General features: G+C 32.1%; 3 protein-coding genes across 3 annotated transcripts; 2 read left to right on the top strand and 1 right to left on the bottom strand.

The window, feature by feature from the left end:
- Positions 1-846: 846 nt before the first annotated feature.
- Positions 847-3426, top strand: LOC124934351 (anthranilate phosphoribosyltransferase, chloroplastic). The gene is made up of 10 exons (XM_047474874.1): positions 847-1189; positions 1286-1429; positions 1509-1676; positions 1742-1825; positions 2017-2205; positions 2361-2451; positions 2592-2651; positions 2808-2926; positions 3001-3135; positions 3213-3426. The coding sequence occupies exons 1-10, from the start codon at positions 971-973 to the stop codon at positions 3258-3260; spliced, it is 1257 nt and encodes a 418-aa protein (XP_047330830.1). The 5' UTR covers positions 847-970; the 3' UTR covers positions 3261-3426.
- Positions 3427-9812: 6386 nt separating this feature from the next.
- On the top strand, positions 9813-14490 carry LOC124935562 (homeobox protein knotted-1-like 2). Its single transcript, XM_047475989.1, has 5 exons — positions 9813-10166; positions 10390-10494; positions 10586-10721; positions 13962-14215; positions 14305-14490. The coding sequence occupies exons 1-5, from the start codon at positions 9813-9815 to the stop codon at positions 14488-14490; spliced, it is 1035 nt and encodes a 344-aa protein (XP_047331945.1).
- A 147-nt stretch (positions 14491-14637) lies between these two features.
- On the bottom strand, positions 14638-15746 carry LOC124935991. Its single transcript, XM_047476442.1, has one exon. The coding sequence runs from the start codon at positions 15696-15698 to the stop codon at positions 14691-14693; it is 1008 nt and encodes a 335-aa protein (XP_047332398.1). The 5' UTR covers positions 15699-15746; the 3' UTR covers positions 14638-14690.
- Positions 15747-16109: the final 363 nt, after the last annotated feature.

The following is a 16109-nucleotide window of genomic DNA, read 5'->3' as shown; positions in this document are numbered from 1 at the left end:
ATATCACTTAATTTATAACTAAAATATTAAAATATTTTTTAATTTTAAATATTTTATCATAAAAATTTCAACCTTATCAAAATCCTTAACGATTGTTACTTTATTTCTCTCTAAATGTCATATACAAAACTTACTTAAATCTCAACTAGTTTCGATCACTATAAATATATCAGTGAGGTAATTCTAATTCTTCTTTATTAAAAAAATAATAATTAATTTTATGAAATTAATTTATATATAAGTTATAGCTTTTGTTTACCCGATAGATAGGAAATATATTAAAAAACTTTATAGTGATCAGATTCACTGAATTTATTGATTGATGCAATCTTAACCTTTTCTTAACATCAAACATTAAATAATATTTTATTTATATTTTTTAGTAATTTAATTAATCAATTAAAATATTAAATATCTTGATTAATTTAATTTTTAATGTAACAAAAGCTTAATAAGTATTACTCTCCTTACCCCCAATTGGTTACTACCCTACTATCATATTTTTTAATAAATAAATATATTTTGTTATTATAATTTTTTTAAACTATTTATACTTTCTAGTTTTAGGATAAGAATAAAAGTATTTTAAGTGCTCTATGACACATAGATAAGACTAGTTTATTCATTAACATTCAATTTATTTATCAATTTAATTAGATTCATGAAACGTGTTTAATCTTATTTATACACAATAATTTAAAATTACCGTAACAATTTATTACATATAATAACGGGTTTAAATCAATCAAACGAGCTCACAATTAAAAATTAATTAGGGTTTACTAAGAAATTACTGTGAAAATTTTAAAGAAGATCTCTTTCTCTCTCTTAAATCATTGACTATCTCCTTATTCAATCTCTGCGGCTCTGTATATATCTTCATATCTATCATCAGTTTCAGTTCTCATAACTAATACCCATTACGAAATCGACTGTCTTTTCTCATTTCCTGCTTCAAAAACAAACAAAAATGATGTCGCTTCAGTATGATATCATCTCCACTCGCATTGCCTCCTTATCTTCTTCTTCTTCTGCATGTATTAGTCGCCGTACGAATTCAGAGCTCCGGCATTGTTTGTTCTTCAGTCCAGTTTCAAATTCTCAGAGGAAATTTACGACCTTGGTCAAGGCTACATCAATTGACTCGAAAAACCCAGTTTCTTCTACATCCGCCGCCTCATTCGGTCAGGTCTGTCGTCGATTGATTTCCTTTTTGTTTGACTGAATTCGTTCGCTAATCAACGATTATGTTCAGTTAATTCTTGTTTTGTGTTTTTTGTTTTAGTTGATAGAATCTTTGATTGATAGAGTGGATTTGTCAGAATCAGAGGCTGAAGCGTCTCTTGAATTTCTATTGAATGAAGCTAATGAGACATTGATTAGTGCCTTTCTTGTTCTGTTGAGGTCCAAAGGGGAGACATATGAAGAAGTAATAATTTTTCATCTGCATTAATTATCTTTGATTTGATTGCTTTAGATAATTAGTCAAACTTCAATTAATTTTATAGGTGGTGGGATTAGCAAGGGCAATGATCAATCACTGTAGAAAGGTTGAAGGATTGGATGAATATGGAGTTGTTGATATAGTAGGAACAGGAGGTGATGGAGCAAACACAGTGAACATTTCGACAGGGGCTTCGATACTCACTGCTGCTTGTGGTGCTAAAGTTGCTAAGGTTTGTTTGCCATCTTTAATGATGTTTTACTTTGTCTGTCTTATGTTTCGAGTTCTACCCTGCAGCAAGGAAATCGCTCGAGCTCATCCGCCTGTGGAAGTGCTGATGTATTGGAAGCTTTAGGAGTTGTAATTGATCTAGATCCCGAGGTTTTCCATTTACTCAATTCGTTGATTTCTCATTTTCTCATTTTGTATTGAATATTCAGTAACATGAACTGAACTGGGTAATTGTGAATGAGATAAATAGATGAATGGTCAAGTTGCTTTTGTTTCTGTTTGTGATGATTACATTGGTAACTTCTATGGTGTTGATTCAATTGCTGGTGGAATCAATTCAGGGAGTAAAAAGGTGCATTAAGGAAACTGGAATAGGGTTTATGATGTCTCCAATTTATCATCCAGCAATGAAGATTGTTAGTCCTGTGAGGAAGAAACTGAAAGTGAAAACCGTGTTCAACATTTTGGGACCTATGTTAAATCCTGCTCGGGTTCCATATGCTGTTGTTGGTGTCTATACAGAAGACCTGGTAAATAATTCACTTCAGCTAATTTAACAAAACATATGCAGAAAAAGATCAAAACATTGTTTCACATTGAATTTTTTTTCCTGTTCATTGTTGTTTTTATGAATCTAGATTAGAGGACTGAACTATTTATTGGTCAATGCATTTAATGATCATAGGTCCATAAAATGGCTAAAGCACTTCAAAGATTTGGGATGAAAAGGGCTTTGGTTGTTCATTCAGAAGGCCTGGATGAGATGAGTCCACTCGGTAAGACTTGTTAAATCTTAGTTAACAAACAATATGTATTGTTTCTTATCTAGACCTCTTTCTGGATACAAAATCATAAACTAGAAGTATTTCCAAATGGGGTGTTCTTTGATCATCCATATTTTGATTCATCTGTGCAGGGCCTGGACTAGTCCTGGACGTTACCCCCAACAAAATAGAGAAGTTTTTGTTTGATCCAGGTTAGTATCCATTGCATTTCTCCTTGAGAAATCATTTATTCAATTAAGAAGCACAAAGAACAAAAATATGGGTAGCAACTATTTGATTAATTCAAATTGAAAACACCAGATTGATGTCAATTCATTATCTATAAAAGTTTGTTTTTTATGTTTCAGTTGAATTTGGGATTCCTCGATGTACACTAGCTGATTTACGAGGAGGAGATCCAAAGTACAATGCTGAAGCGATGATCCGTGTCCTGTCAGGAGAACCTGGCCATATTGCTGATGCCCTGGTGAGAGTTGTCAGTCATATACTTTCTTTGAGACATGTCTGATGCAAGTAACGAGAATTACAATGTTTTTTCAGGCGCTTAATGCTGGAGCAGCGCTTTTGGTCAGTGGAAGAGCGAGTTCTTTGGGTGAAGGAGTCTCCATGGCTCAAGACACATTAAGATCGGGATCAGCCATGAAGACTCTGGATCAATGGATCAAAGTATCAAATGTAAGTGTAAAGAAAATCATTTGAAACCGGAATTCAATTTTACTTAATGCGGTTGTTGTTGTTGTTTTTGGATATAGATGATCAAACATCAGAAGGATTGTGTTTCTAGCCCGGTTGCTGTTTGATTGCTCAATCGAGAAGGAACCGAGGCCTATTGGAAATGTAGTTTTGAAAAAGATTCATGTTGCAATGAAGACAGTGTTACTAAACCCCTATTTTATACATGTAAATGAGCAAATAAGGTTGTAATGTATTGTTTTAATCATCATATGTGCACTTCAAGTTTTTTTTTTAAATATTGATTTTGATTTGAAAAAGGGGTCATATATATATAATATATATAACAATTTATGTCAATTTGAAAAGAATATCCCTCCTAAATATATAATATCAATGTTTGAATATCATTTCAATTTCTCATAGCAATTTATCTCTCATGAAGTTATTTCATGAGATTCCTTCAACTTGCAAATGATATTTTTGGGCCCAATTGATTGGTATAGGGTTTAGTTGTTTATTAAGCCCACAAGTTTTATAAAAAAATAAATGTTTAATTTATTTTAATAACATATAACTTAAAAACATCATAGAAATCTCTCATCCTTACGTCATTTAATTCATTATTCAAAATATTAAAATATTCTCTATTTTAATTTTTATTTTATTTTATTATTATATATTAATATTCTTTAAATTTTTTTTTTATAAAAAATATAAGAAGGTGTTAGAGATGTTTGTATCAATTCAATATTTTATTTTTATTTTTAAGAAGTGAGTTATAATAAAATCAATATTCATATCATTCCTACAATATGTTAGATTGCTCTTTAACTCAGGATAATTTTATACATTTTTTTAAATAAAAAAAATCTATTGATAAGACTTAACTTAAATAAGAATATAAAGTTTTATTTATTTATGTATGCAAATTATTTTGGAAAAATATATATATATAAAAAATGAATATAGAGTAAAGATACTCAAACAAATTAATCTATTTAATTGGACTTATTTTATTTTATATTCTCTTTAAAGAAGGAAGAATACATTAAGTGTTGTTTTGAAAATCAACAATACTCAACCGTTTCTACTTACCTTTTATTTAATTAATACCCATTTTTGTGGTATTCACGTGGCCGGCCCAAGGGTAAGCCCGGCAAGCTACCGGGCTAAGACAGTCCACTCTAGAGCAGTTCATTTATTAAAAATAGTAAGGTTTTAATTAAATATATTATAATTTTGAACATAAGATATTTTAGTGATTTTAGATAAAAACTTAGAACTTTTATTTGGTTAATAGGTTCAAATCTCACCAAAAACTATTTTTTATTAAAAAATTTAACTCGACCTATGACAAATAAAATATCGAGCTTTTTTCTAACGGGGTTAGGGCAACCCAAAACTCGGGGCCGTAGAAATGATCGTTGGTGAAACAAATCAAACATATTTTCAAACAAAGAAGATAAAAAAAAGGAAAAAAACTCGCTTAGACGTATGTACTTATACAACTAGCTCACTTAGACGTATGTACTAATAAAAAATCATTTAAACATATGTACTATCAAAAATTGGCTCATTTAGCCTCCTTTAATAACCATGGTTAACTTTTATTTTTAAATTTATATATTTATTAATTAAATATTAATATATTTTCTCTCTCCTTCTTTTTTATTAATTAAATCAGGTAATTTATTTTATTCTTAATTTATTTTATTATTTTAATATTAATTTCTCTTTTATATATTATCTTCCTTTTCTTTATTTGTTTTTATTTCTCATATTGCTTAAATTCTCATTTTTGAAAAATATTTAACAATTTATTTATAAATTTTATATTTTATTGGAATATTTTTTTAATAATTTTTTCTTATTTAATTTAATATAAACAAAAATGAAATTAATAATTTTTTATTTAATTTTTATTCACGACTTATAGTAGTGCATTGTTTTATCTAATATTTGATTATTATTTTTTTGGGTTTATTCAATTTTTAATTCTTAATTAATTTATTTTTGTGTTGAAGAATTTTTATTGTTGAAAGGATTTTCATTGTTGAAATGATTTTCATTATTATATTCAATCATTATTGGGACCAAAACAATTTTAAAATAATTAATAATCTATATGAATATAAGAAAAACATATAAGAAACAAAAAAAATATAAAGTTAAAATAATTAATGATTAACACTCATATATATAAAATAAAATTAAAATAATTAATAATAAATATTCATATAAAAATAATAAAAAAAATTAAAAAAAATAAAGAGTTCATTTATTAGTAATAAATGAAAAGGGATGAGAGAGAAAATATATTAATATTTAATTAATAAATATATAAATTTAAAAATAAAAGTTAACCATGGTTACTAAAAGAGGCTAAATGAGCCAATTTTTGATAATACATATATTTAAATGATCTTTTATTAGTAGATACGTCTAAGTGAGCTAGTTGTACAAGTACATATGTCTAAGTGAGCTTTTTTTCCTAAAAAAAACTATAGTGACTAGGAAAGCTCATTTGATTATCAAATATATTCATTAAGGTTTGTAATTTTTTTATCATACTTCTATTGTAATAAACAAAATATATAAAGACACATTTTTTTTTAAATTCCATATATAAAAAGCATGATTAATTAAATAAGAAGACACAAGCTTATTTTTTTTTAATTCCATATATAAAAAGCATGATTAATTAATTTAAGAAGATATATTAAAATAGCCTTACGCCTTAAAACATGGAGAAAGGAAAAAGAATAAACAAAATTTTTAACTTAAAAAATAATCTTAAATTGGTTGTTAATTTTTTTAAAATAAAGATTGATACAATTTGTCACCAATATAATATAGTTCAATGTTAGAGTGTCCAATCCTTAAACAAATGAATACTAATTTAACTCTTAAACTATTAATTACAAAAACATTACAAAATATTATAAATTGATGCATCCATATTAATTTTTGCAAAAATAATTAGAACCAAAGTTGTTAATATCATTTATATATTGCTATATAAGTATTATTGCATGTGAATTTATTAGTATAAATAGAAAAATATTTATTTTTAATAATCTGAAAATTTAAATAATTTAAAATTAAAAACCTTAACTAACAAAAGAGGGAATTATGAGTGGTATTTTCAGGCGTCAGGCGTCGGTCACTCCGAGTTGCTGCAGATATCTCCTCTCTCCCTCCTTTCTCTTCTCTCCCTCTCTTCTCACTCCACTTTCACGCGCGTGAAAAATAACAAATAATTAAAGACATGTTTGATAACAAGACCACGAATAAGTTTTCTTGTTTAAACAAAATATTATGCGTTAGTAATATATTAATAGTTTCATCTAAGATGATATTGTATGATTTTTATTAGAAAAAGATTTGGAAATGGAAGATTTTATCAAAAATCTCATTATTTGGATGAAGCGTTATTTACAGGAAATTATTTTCTTATAAATAATAAGTGAATGAACAAATGTTGTATTATGATAAGTCATTTTCGTATGTGTCACTAGAATGTTTAATCAGAAACTCAATTACTTTTGCATTGTCGATGAACGACTAGTATAAGAACAGAGGCGGATCTATGTAGGGCTCAACCCACCCCGAATTGTTTTTACGGTACAAATGTGACATTACTCTCTATTTTTTTTTTAATTTAATACACTATTTTTTATATAATTTAAAAAAAAACTTACATTTATTTATTCTCGTTTTCTCCATAATTTTCTCATTATTTTTTAAGTCCTCCCCAATTTTTTTCAAGCCCATTCCAACTTGGATTCCTAGATTCATCTCTATATATGAAATATTTTGTGAAGTATTACTGGGATTCACTAGGTGGTGTCTGAGTTTTTAAATAGTTTATCGTTTAGATTGATATGGTTAATATGACATGCCTACATATTTGTGTTACAATTCCAATTATTTTCTTGTGCACTAGTTGAAGATAAATCATTAAAACCTTAATAATCGTTAATAAATGTAATCAATTAATAGTTATCTTGGGAATTTCGGTAAGGCCTCAAAAAAATGGTACATATGTTCCTCTCTCAACGAAAGTGCGTCTGAGATTATAGACCGTGCGAGTATGTCATCTTGTAAGTTATCGACTACACCGGTTAATACCACACAGAAACTTGAGGCTTTTGTCTCTTCTCTTGTGTCAGATTCTTCTTTCTATCGCAACCTGATATTTGACATATTTTCGTCCTGATATTACGTATGCGGTTTAGTAGGTTTGTCTCTTCATGCATGATCCCCGGGAGGTACACATGACGTCTCTAAAGAGAATTATCCAGTATATTCAAGGATTCTTGATTTTGGCCCTCATTTGTCTCCATCCTCTATTACATCCCTCTTGGCTTACACTAATGCTGATTAGGGGGGTGCCCGGACAAACGTCGTTCAATGTTTGACTATTGTGTCTTCTTGAGAGATAATCTATTGGTCGGCTAAACGCCAAACTACTTTGTCTTGTTCTAGTGCCAAGGCTGAGTACCGGGCAATATTGAATGTGGCTACAAAATTTACTCCTAAAACTTCATTGTCCGGTTCCTACCACTACTATTGTTTAATGTGATAATATGAGTACGATTTACCTCTCTAGTAATATCGTTCAGCACAAACGGACCAAGCATTAAGATGGACATTCACTTTGTTTGTAAGAAGGTCTCACGTGGTCAGGTTTGAGTTTTTATGTCTCATCTCGTTTTTAACTTGTGGATATCTTTACGAAACGGCCTCCGAGAGTTCTTTTTGAAGAATTTCAATCAAATCTCAGCATATATGTCGTCCACATGCTTCGATTATGGGGATGTAATAGATGTAATGAATTAATAATTATCTTGGGTTTTCTATATATGGTTGACTTAATTAATATATTGGAGATCTCTAGATTAATGGCTAGATTAGTATATCTTAATGTTATAATTTTTTATATATAAATTGTTAAATTAAGATTAAAGGAAAAATCATTAATTTAAGTTGAATTAAGAAAAATTGTTTTAATTGATTAAAATGAACTTAGGATAATTAAAATGAACACGCATGATTTTGATCATAGTTTTGATGAATGAATAAACTATGTTCAACAATGTGTTTATGTGCAGGTAAAACCAACTAAAGATGCGTTGACAACATAGTTGCCAACAGAGTTGAAGAAGCGCTGACAGTAGAGTAGCTCAAACAGCTGGGTTGCCAACAATAGAGTTACCATCAGTAGACTCACTAACAACTGAGTAGCCCAACAACAGAGTTGCGCTAACAGTCGAGTATCCCAACAACATAGTTACACTAACAACTGAGTAGCCCATCAACAGAGTTGCGCTAACAGCTGAGTTGTCATAAGCAGTGTTGCGCCAACAACTGAGTTTCCATCAGTAGTGTTGCGTCAACAACTGAGTTCGCTATCAGCAAAGCTCGCTATCAGCAGATTTCCACATCAGTTGAATACGTCAAAATGTACAACCAGATCTCTACTTTGACAGATAAAACGATAAACGAATATTCCATTCTCTTGCGCACTACAATTCCGTACGCCACGCACTAACGAATATTCATATCTCCTGCGCACTACCCCGTACGTCAAGCGTACGACAAACGTACCATTGCCACATGTCAACAAAATGGATTCGTCCGTTGACATGCCTCAAGTATTAAAATGCATCAGAGAGCAACGACGAATCTCTCCAGTCCACTTACGCGCTCTCTAGTTTGTTCTTTTGAAAGTCACTACGTTACGATATACGTTGAGCGATAATCTCTTGTATTATTTGATAATCATTTTACTGTGTAAGTTGAACAAATAGTGTTATGTTCAACAAGATTGTGTGAGAACTATGAGTTCAGATAAGCAAGTGTTAAGACATGTGATCTGAGTGGGTTTGTGTAGATGCTATACAAATCAAAGTCTTCTAGTGAAAATCTTTTAGAAACAAAAAAATGAGTGACGTATGAGTTTTATCTCTGAACATCCATAAAATCTTGTGTTACTTTACTGATTCATTCATTATTATATTTGCCGTTTCAAATCCCATTAATATTTTCCGCACTTGAAACCGTTCAAAAATTTTACTACGATTTGTCAAAGAATAGAAACAAATTTTCAGTCATTAACATGATTAAAATCACATTTAAGTGAAAAATAGAACAATAATATTTAACTCTCTTCTACTATTGTCATAGATCTTAACGATATATATTTACATTTTGTTCATTCGATGGGTATGATTCATATACTATTATTATGACGTTTTCTAATACTTATTTCGGAAAATCAGTTGAGTTAATCGAGGAGTTTATAATTTTTCTTGAAGTTCTACTAATTGGATAATAAAGGTAATGTTGTTATATTATATATTTTTTCTAATTTTATTGGTTAAAAAAATAATTATTTTTTTAATATACATTAGGTATTTTTAATTTTTTACTAATATTGTACTGTGAACGCGCCTAATTGGAGCGTAAGAGAGCGCCGGGCTGTGTTGAAAATCTCACACTCTCTCTCTCTCTCACTATCTCTATCTGCCATTTCTAACTTTTCTTTCTCAATTGCACGCTACTACTGCCTGCACTATTTTCGTCACGTTCCTTCTCTGTCGCTATCTTTCCGATTTGCTCCACCACCATCAGGTCCATCACAGTACTGTTCTTTCGATCTTCTACCGCCAGTCATGGATGATCATCATGATCATCATGCCTACGCTCCTCAATCCGCCTCCGAATACTGCTCCGACACTCACCTTTCTTACGTATTACCGCCTTCTCATCCACCGCCGCCGCCGCCGCCGCCGACGTCTGCAAACAACCTGATGATATTGAACAATGATCAGAACTTCTCTTCAAACTCCTTTATGCTTCCTTCGAATCAACAACTATTCCTAGGCGTTTCCGCCTTATCGTCATCGGAAACCGCTTCTATCGCCGGAATCGGCTCCGAAGAGAACAACTCCGATACGATTCGCGCCAAAATTGCTTCTCATCCACTCTATCCTAAAGTTGTACAGGCTTTCCTTGATTGCCAGAAGGTATAATAACGATGCTCGCTGAGTTGTCATGCTACTGCAAGTCTGCAACCAGAGGCCTTTCATTTCACGTGTTTCGTTCTCTCTCTTTCATATCTGCATCTTAATACGCAGCAGATGCTAATAACCGTTTTTCATGCGATTGAATAATAACATCATCAGTTTAGTTAACATTCTTTTTATCTATTACTTCATCACTGATTAATTTTGTTACTATTTCATGGAGGTTATTGCTCCTCCGGAGATGGCGGACTTCTTACATGATTTCGATCAGAGTAATAGACCAGAATCAGCTTCGCTAGGCACTGATCCCGAGCTCGATGAGTTCATGGTAATCTCTCTTGATCTCTCTCACTTTCATTATTTTGAAGAAGATGATGTAATTTTTCTGTTAATCTCATTATCCAAACTTGCTACTGAAGGAAATTTACTGCGGTATGTTGGCGAAATGCAAGTCCGATCTGGCGAAGCCGTTCGACGAAGCGACTGCGTTTTTGAGGGATACAGAAGCTCAACTTAGCAGTCTCTGTAGCTGTGCTCCCATAAGCAACGTTTCCGGTCTCTCTCTCTCTCTCTCTCTTTCTTTTTCTATTTCGTACACACACAAACACATCTATATGATCTAAAGCTTGGTTTATAATTCATAAACACTGGATTATATGCATTGTTTAAGTTTTGCGTCATCTTCTTGGGAATTGCGAGAATAATATTGCATATCTGATTGAACTAATGGATATACTTTGTTATTGAAGCAGAAAAACCTAAGAAAGAGTAAACATGGTCACATGGAGGAATGAGGAATCGGAGTACATGATCTCTACATTTTGTTATTGTTGTGCAAACTTTCTATTATCTTTGTTGCCTGATAATTGACGAGTTCTCTAATTAACTGATTAGATCTGGAAAGTAAGAAATAGTATTATTATTTGTTATACTGTTTCAAATCCCAGGTGTACCTAGGAGGTTATGGCAGTATATGTGTGTGATCAATGATGAAACCCTAGTTTTTGACAAGTTTTTTTGTTTATAGTATCTTTGATGTTTTTGTTTGAATGTTCTTGAGTGAAATAGATTTTCCAATGCTATAAACTTCTTGATGATTATTTCAAATGGTTGTTTAAGTTGGGTATTGGCTTCTCTACAAGAATAACTTATAAGTACTTTAGTGAATAAAAGTAGCTCCTCATCATTGTATTAAGATTTTATAAATCACAATTTATGGTAATACCTGTTTTGATTAGTGAGATCTACATTAGTTATTAGTATATATCTTGATGGTCTTATCTAAAATTATTATCATAAAGCCATAAACCATACAAATAATGAGATTAGGGTAAAAAACAATTATCTTGGGAATGTATTTTTGTTCTTTTTCTGTGCAATGTTGCATCTCAATACTTGAATTTTTGTCTTGTCCAGTTATATGTGACTGTGTGGTATAGGACTAGCTGTTAGACTAATTCTTCAAATTATCTTATGCTTTAGATTCTGAACTAATTGTTGATGGGTGTAATACTAAATCTTAAATCGATGTTTTGATGCAAAATACCCCACAAATAATATCTAGCTCATCTCATTCTGCTTCAAATCTTTTAAAGATATGTAACTCCTTTTTCCATGATGACCTGAAGCCCTTTCGAGATACTCGAATCGGATTCTGATGTTTCTCTTTGTGATCTTGTTTGTTTTCTATTTTGATTAACTTCGTCGACACATGTTGTCATAACTTACATTGTAATGATTTATAATTCGGCTTGTTTCGAGTTTACTGTGAATCAATGAAAAGATTCTCACTTTTCAAAATTATTTTTTAACTCCTTCTGAGCACTTGAATATTTCTTTTATAGTATCATATCCTTGTAATGTCTGATTATGTGAAATCAAAGTATGTGAGTTACCAATAAATGATCGGTTTAGTGCCAACTAGCTTGATGTTGGGAGGTAAATGCTACCTTTTTGTTGTATAAAATGGTCTTATATTGTTGTTGACGAACTGGCTTTGTAAGTAGTTTTAATGTCAGTCTGTCAGGTATGTTTGTTTTGCTCAAAGGTGGGATCTCATTGAAAATTGTTAATTAGATCAATAAAGTTGAAAGGCAGTGTGGTGTGATAGTAAAAGCTTAATGTTTTAAATTGTTTGCACGTGATGTTATGACAGGTTCAAGTACAAATGTTTTAGAGTTCCAATATATTATGTTTGATTCTTGTTTAGTAATGCGCTCTCCTTCTATCTAGTTTTGAAACATTTCTAATTGTTGATCTTGTTGCTAGTATTCTCCACTTTCCAGGCTTTATTAGCAGTTAAATCCGTTGACTGTTGTACTTGCTACTGATTTCTCCTTATTTTAATGCATCAAAACATGTTCAATTGTACTTGCTTGCAAATGTAGTATGCCCATTGGTTGCTTGAGCTTTATATTTTTTTATAGGGAAAGATGCTCTCCATGCAATTCTCTTATGTCTATTATCTGTCAACAACCTCATAAGTAGTATATAAAGATGAGTTTGGATTTAAAAAATAGTCTATATTCGAAGATCGAATTCATAGTGATTTTCATGTAAAGTATTGATTAGATAAGATTTTGCATCTATACATAGCCTCATTTTTATTTGAATACATGCAAATATCTCTTAAATATGTGTATATGGTGTGTGCTGTTTTAACAGTTATGCTCTTGTGTTTTGTATTCAAGATGGTCTACTTAACATTTCATAACTATAACTAGTTATGTAAGAAAAAATAGTGCATTTGTGTTTGTGTAGATGTTGAGAATGAGTACCTCACTTTAAAAAAGAAGAAAGAAGATAAAAACTTTTCAGTGATCTACAATCATTGAAAATGTTTTATGTTCTTTGATGTTGCTTCTTGATTACTGTTTATTAGATGTTTCACTTGGTGTTGACACAAATTTTCTGGATGTTTATGAATACACATGTCATAATATGCACTTGTTTGGGTTTTCCCATGTTGCATGCGACTTTCGCTGTACCATGAATCTGTGAAAAAGAGTCACTTTTTCGAAAAAGCAATGATCACAATCACATCGAAAGTTGTATCAGTCTTAGGCAAACTTCACCCTTGTGTAACATTATTGCTCAACTCAATGATCCTTGTTCAAGTTGTTACTTACATCTTGAAGTTTTTGATTTGTCAAAGTATAGGTGCATTTATAAAGAATCCTCTAAACTTATTTCTAGATTATCGTAAATTAGTGTTAGAGCATATAAACTCATGTGTTTGAGTCTTCATCCCAAACTATTTTCAAAAAATGGTTTGTACTTAAGAGAATTGTTGAGAAGTTTTAGTTCAACTAAAATAAAGACTTGGCCTTCTAGTCTATAGTGGACTATTACTTAAGCAAAGTATCAATTTATTAACTTATTAATTATAGCCTATAGGAGTTAATTGTTTCCTTGTTTGACTAATTTATAAGCCACAATTAATAATATTTTGTGCTTTTGTTTTAAGTTATATTGATCTAATAGTTTGTATTCATTTTATATCATTCATTGTCTATGTTCCCATGTCATTGATACTAGCACCTCTTTTAATTATGCTTTGAAATTTGAGAGATAGATGTTTATCTACATTTATTAATTACAGTACTGTTGTTGTGCATGTGCATTATAGTTTTACATTTTTCCATGCATGGACTATCTTGAAGCATGAACCTAATAGCTCAATAATTTTGCATTTGGTACAATTGTCTATGTTCTCTCCAAATGTGCATGGGCGTTGGCATTATTGAGTGTAGTAGATGTTTCTATATTAATGATCCCATGTTGCCATTCTTTCAGATGGTGGTGGTGCAGGATCATCGGAGGTTGATTCTGGGAAAGAAGGCGATGGAAAGGCATTATTAGTCGGGGATGAATTGAAAGCGGAGGAGTATGAAGAGATTAAGGAAAAACTGGTTTGCAGGTATAGTGGGTACATTAAATCATTGAGGCATGAATTCTCAAAATCGAAGAAGAAAGGGAAGTTACCTAGAGAAGCTAGACAGATTCTTCTTGATTGGTGGACTTTCCACTATAAGTGGCCATACCCCACGGTAAAAGAAAATAATAACAACCTTTAATCAGAGTGTTCTTAGTGAAAATCGAACATGAAATAAAATAAAAACGAGTTTGGATGTTGCAGGAAGAGGAGAAAGTGGGTTTGGCGGAGGCCACGGGGCTAGACCAGAAACAGATAAACAACTGGTTCATAAACCAAAGGAAAAGACACTGGAAGCCTTCAGAAGACATGCAGTTTTCAGTTATGGACAACCTTTATGGTCATGATCATGGACCCTTCTTCATTACTGATAATGATGATCAAATGTAGTAAGGTTTTAACTTAACTTTTTCTTCTTCTCAGTTCAATATTATTATAACTACATAAGTACTGCATAACTTGCAAAAGAATCAGTATTTTCATTTATAAATGTGTTTTCATTAATTTAGAACAGGATTATATTATATATAGCCTGTCTTTATCTATCAAGCATAAACACAAACAGGTGGTAGACACCTTAAGCTACGAAATCAATCCCCGATCTTCAATGGCGTCCACATGCCAGCATAAAATCGCAAAGACTTAGGCAGTGACTGTTTCCACTCCTCTACGTCGGGTCGATTCCCAGTGAGAGCAATCGAGCTATCATCCTTTCTATTGCCAAGGTTAAGCACAGACAATTGCCCAGGAAAAACCTCATCCATTACCTTCAACGTTTCATTCATTAACGTCTTCCCATTCCGTCTCGAATCCTCCGGTTCAACGCAGCTTCCTCCAACATTCACCATCAATCTCCCACCAATTTTAAGTCTATCACGCAACATCTCCCATGTCCTCCTCTGTTGAAGCTCGGGAATCAAACAACCTTTACCAAACAAATCAACCAGCAATCCAGCGAATCCTCCAATGACAGTCGCGTTCATAGCATTGCCGATGTAAATGAAGAGTCTATCTGTGTGCTGTTTCTCAAGCTTTGATAATCCGAAGAATTCCCTTCCGACTGAAATAACTGATGGGTCGAGTTCCCAGCCGTGGATATCTCTGTCGTCGTAAAGTTCTAGGAGTAATCGGGCGGCGGATCCAGCGCCGAAGCCGAGAATACCTATTGGACCGGGAGGGAGAATTGGAGGAAGAGTTGCGAAGACATCGAAGTATGTTGTGGTTAGAGATTTGAAAAGGAAGGAGATGCTGTGAATGTTGCCTGGTTGGTCGAGAAGGAGGAGACGAGAACCGGCAAAGGGGTGGTCGGCTCGACGGGATACTTCTAGGACTCGGATGTAGTTGTGACGGGATTTGAATTTGGCGAGGGTTTTGACTTCGTCGACTGGAATTCCGTCGTCTTGAGTTGAGGGGTTGTGATGAGAGTTTGGGGTGATGGATTGGTGAAGTTTGATCTTGATTGGGTTTTGTGGCTTGAGGGTATAGTGAGAGGTTTGTAGAGGGTGGTGGTGGGCGAGTAAAAGCGCCGTCGCCGGCGCTGGAATTTGGAGGGAAACGGCGGCGATGTGGCTGTGGTGGTGGAGGAGGAGCGAATTCATGATCGGTTAACACTCTCTACTCTTCTTCCTACCTACACTTCAAGCTCAGCCCAGTCTCTAGTCTCTGGAGTCTGGACCCTGAGTATAATAACAACCCATAGCAAAATAAGAAAATTAAATGTTAAACTTTCATTCTGAAAAAAAAAAAAAAAATTAAAATAAAATGTTTCATAATATAATCATCAATTAAAATATGGCTATTATATTCGAATTTCAAATAGATAAAAGGTGTCATGTGGGGGTAATGCTAGTTTTCGTAATTTAATTTTATGGTACAATTTTCGTTGGTTTGAAGGTATTTTTTTAAATTTATGAAAAGTGTAATTTAAGAATTTTTTTAAAGGGATAGATTTTGTATTTTATTTTTAAAATAATTTTATAACGATGTAACATTGAGCCTCAAATAGCAAT

This window comes from Impatiens glandulifera, chromosome 4 (assembly GCF_907164915.1).
Source record: "Impatiens glandulifera chromosome 4, dImpGla2.1, whole genome shotgun sequence".
Taxonomy (NCBI): domain Eukaryota; kingdom Viridiplantae; phylum Streptophyta; class Magnoliopsida; order Ericales; family Balsaminaceae; genus Impatiens; species Impatiens glandulifera.
The sequence above is the reverse complement of the archived record's forward strand: the minus strand, read 5'-3'. Positions and strand labels throughout refer to the sequence as shown.

What these genes read in the sequence shown, in the direction of transcription:
- LOC124935562 (XM_047475989.1), top strand. Translation starts at nt 9,813, where the DNA reads ATGGATGATCATCATGATCATCATGCCTACGCTCCTCAATCCGCCTCC. An exon ending in CTTTCCTTGATTGCCAGAAG is followed by an intron (nt 10,167 to 10,389) that starts GTATAATAACGA and finishes TATTTCATGGAG; the next exon opens with GTTATTGCTCCTCCGGAGAT. An exon ending in CCGAGCTCGATGAGTTCATG is followed by an intron (nt 10,495 to 10,585) that starts GTAATCTCTCTT and finishes TTGCTACTGAAG; the next exon opens with GAAATTTACTGCGGTATGTT.
- LOC124934351 (XM_047474874.1), top strand. Translation starts at nt 971, where the DNA reads ATGATGTCGCTTCAGTATGATATCATCTCCACTCGCATTGCCTCCTTA. An exon ending in CCGCCGCCTCATTCGGTCAG is followed by an intron (nt 1,190 to 1,285) that starts GTCTGTCGTCGA and finishes TTTTTGTTTTAG; the next exon opens with TTGATAGAATCTTTGATTGA. An exon ending in GTGTCTATACAGAAGACCTG is followed by an intron (nt 2,206 to 2,360) that starts GTAAATAATTCA and finishes TAATGATCATAG; the next exon opens with GTCCATAAAATGGCTAAAGC.
- LOC124935991 (XM_047476442.1), bottom strand. Translation starts at nt 15,698, where the DNA reads ATGAATTCGCTCCTCCTCCACCACCACAGCCACATCGCCGCCGTTTCC.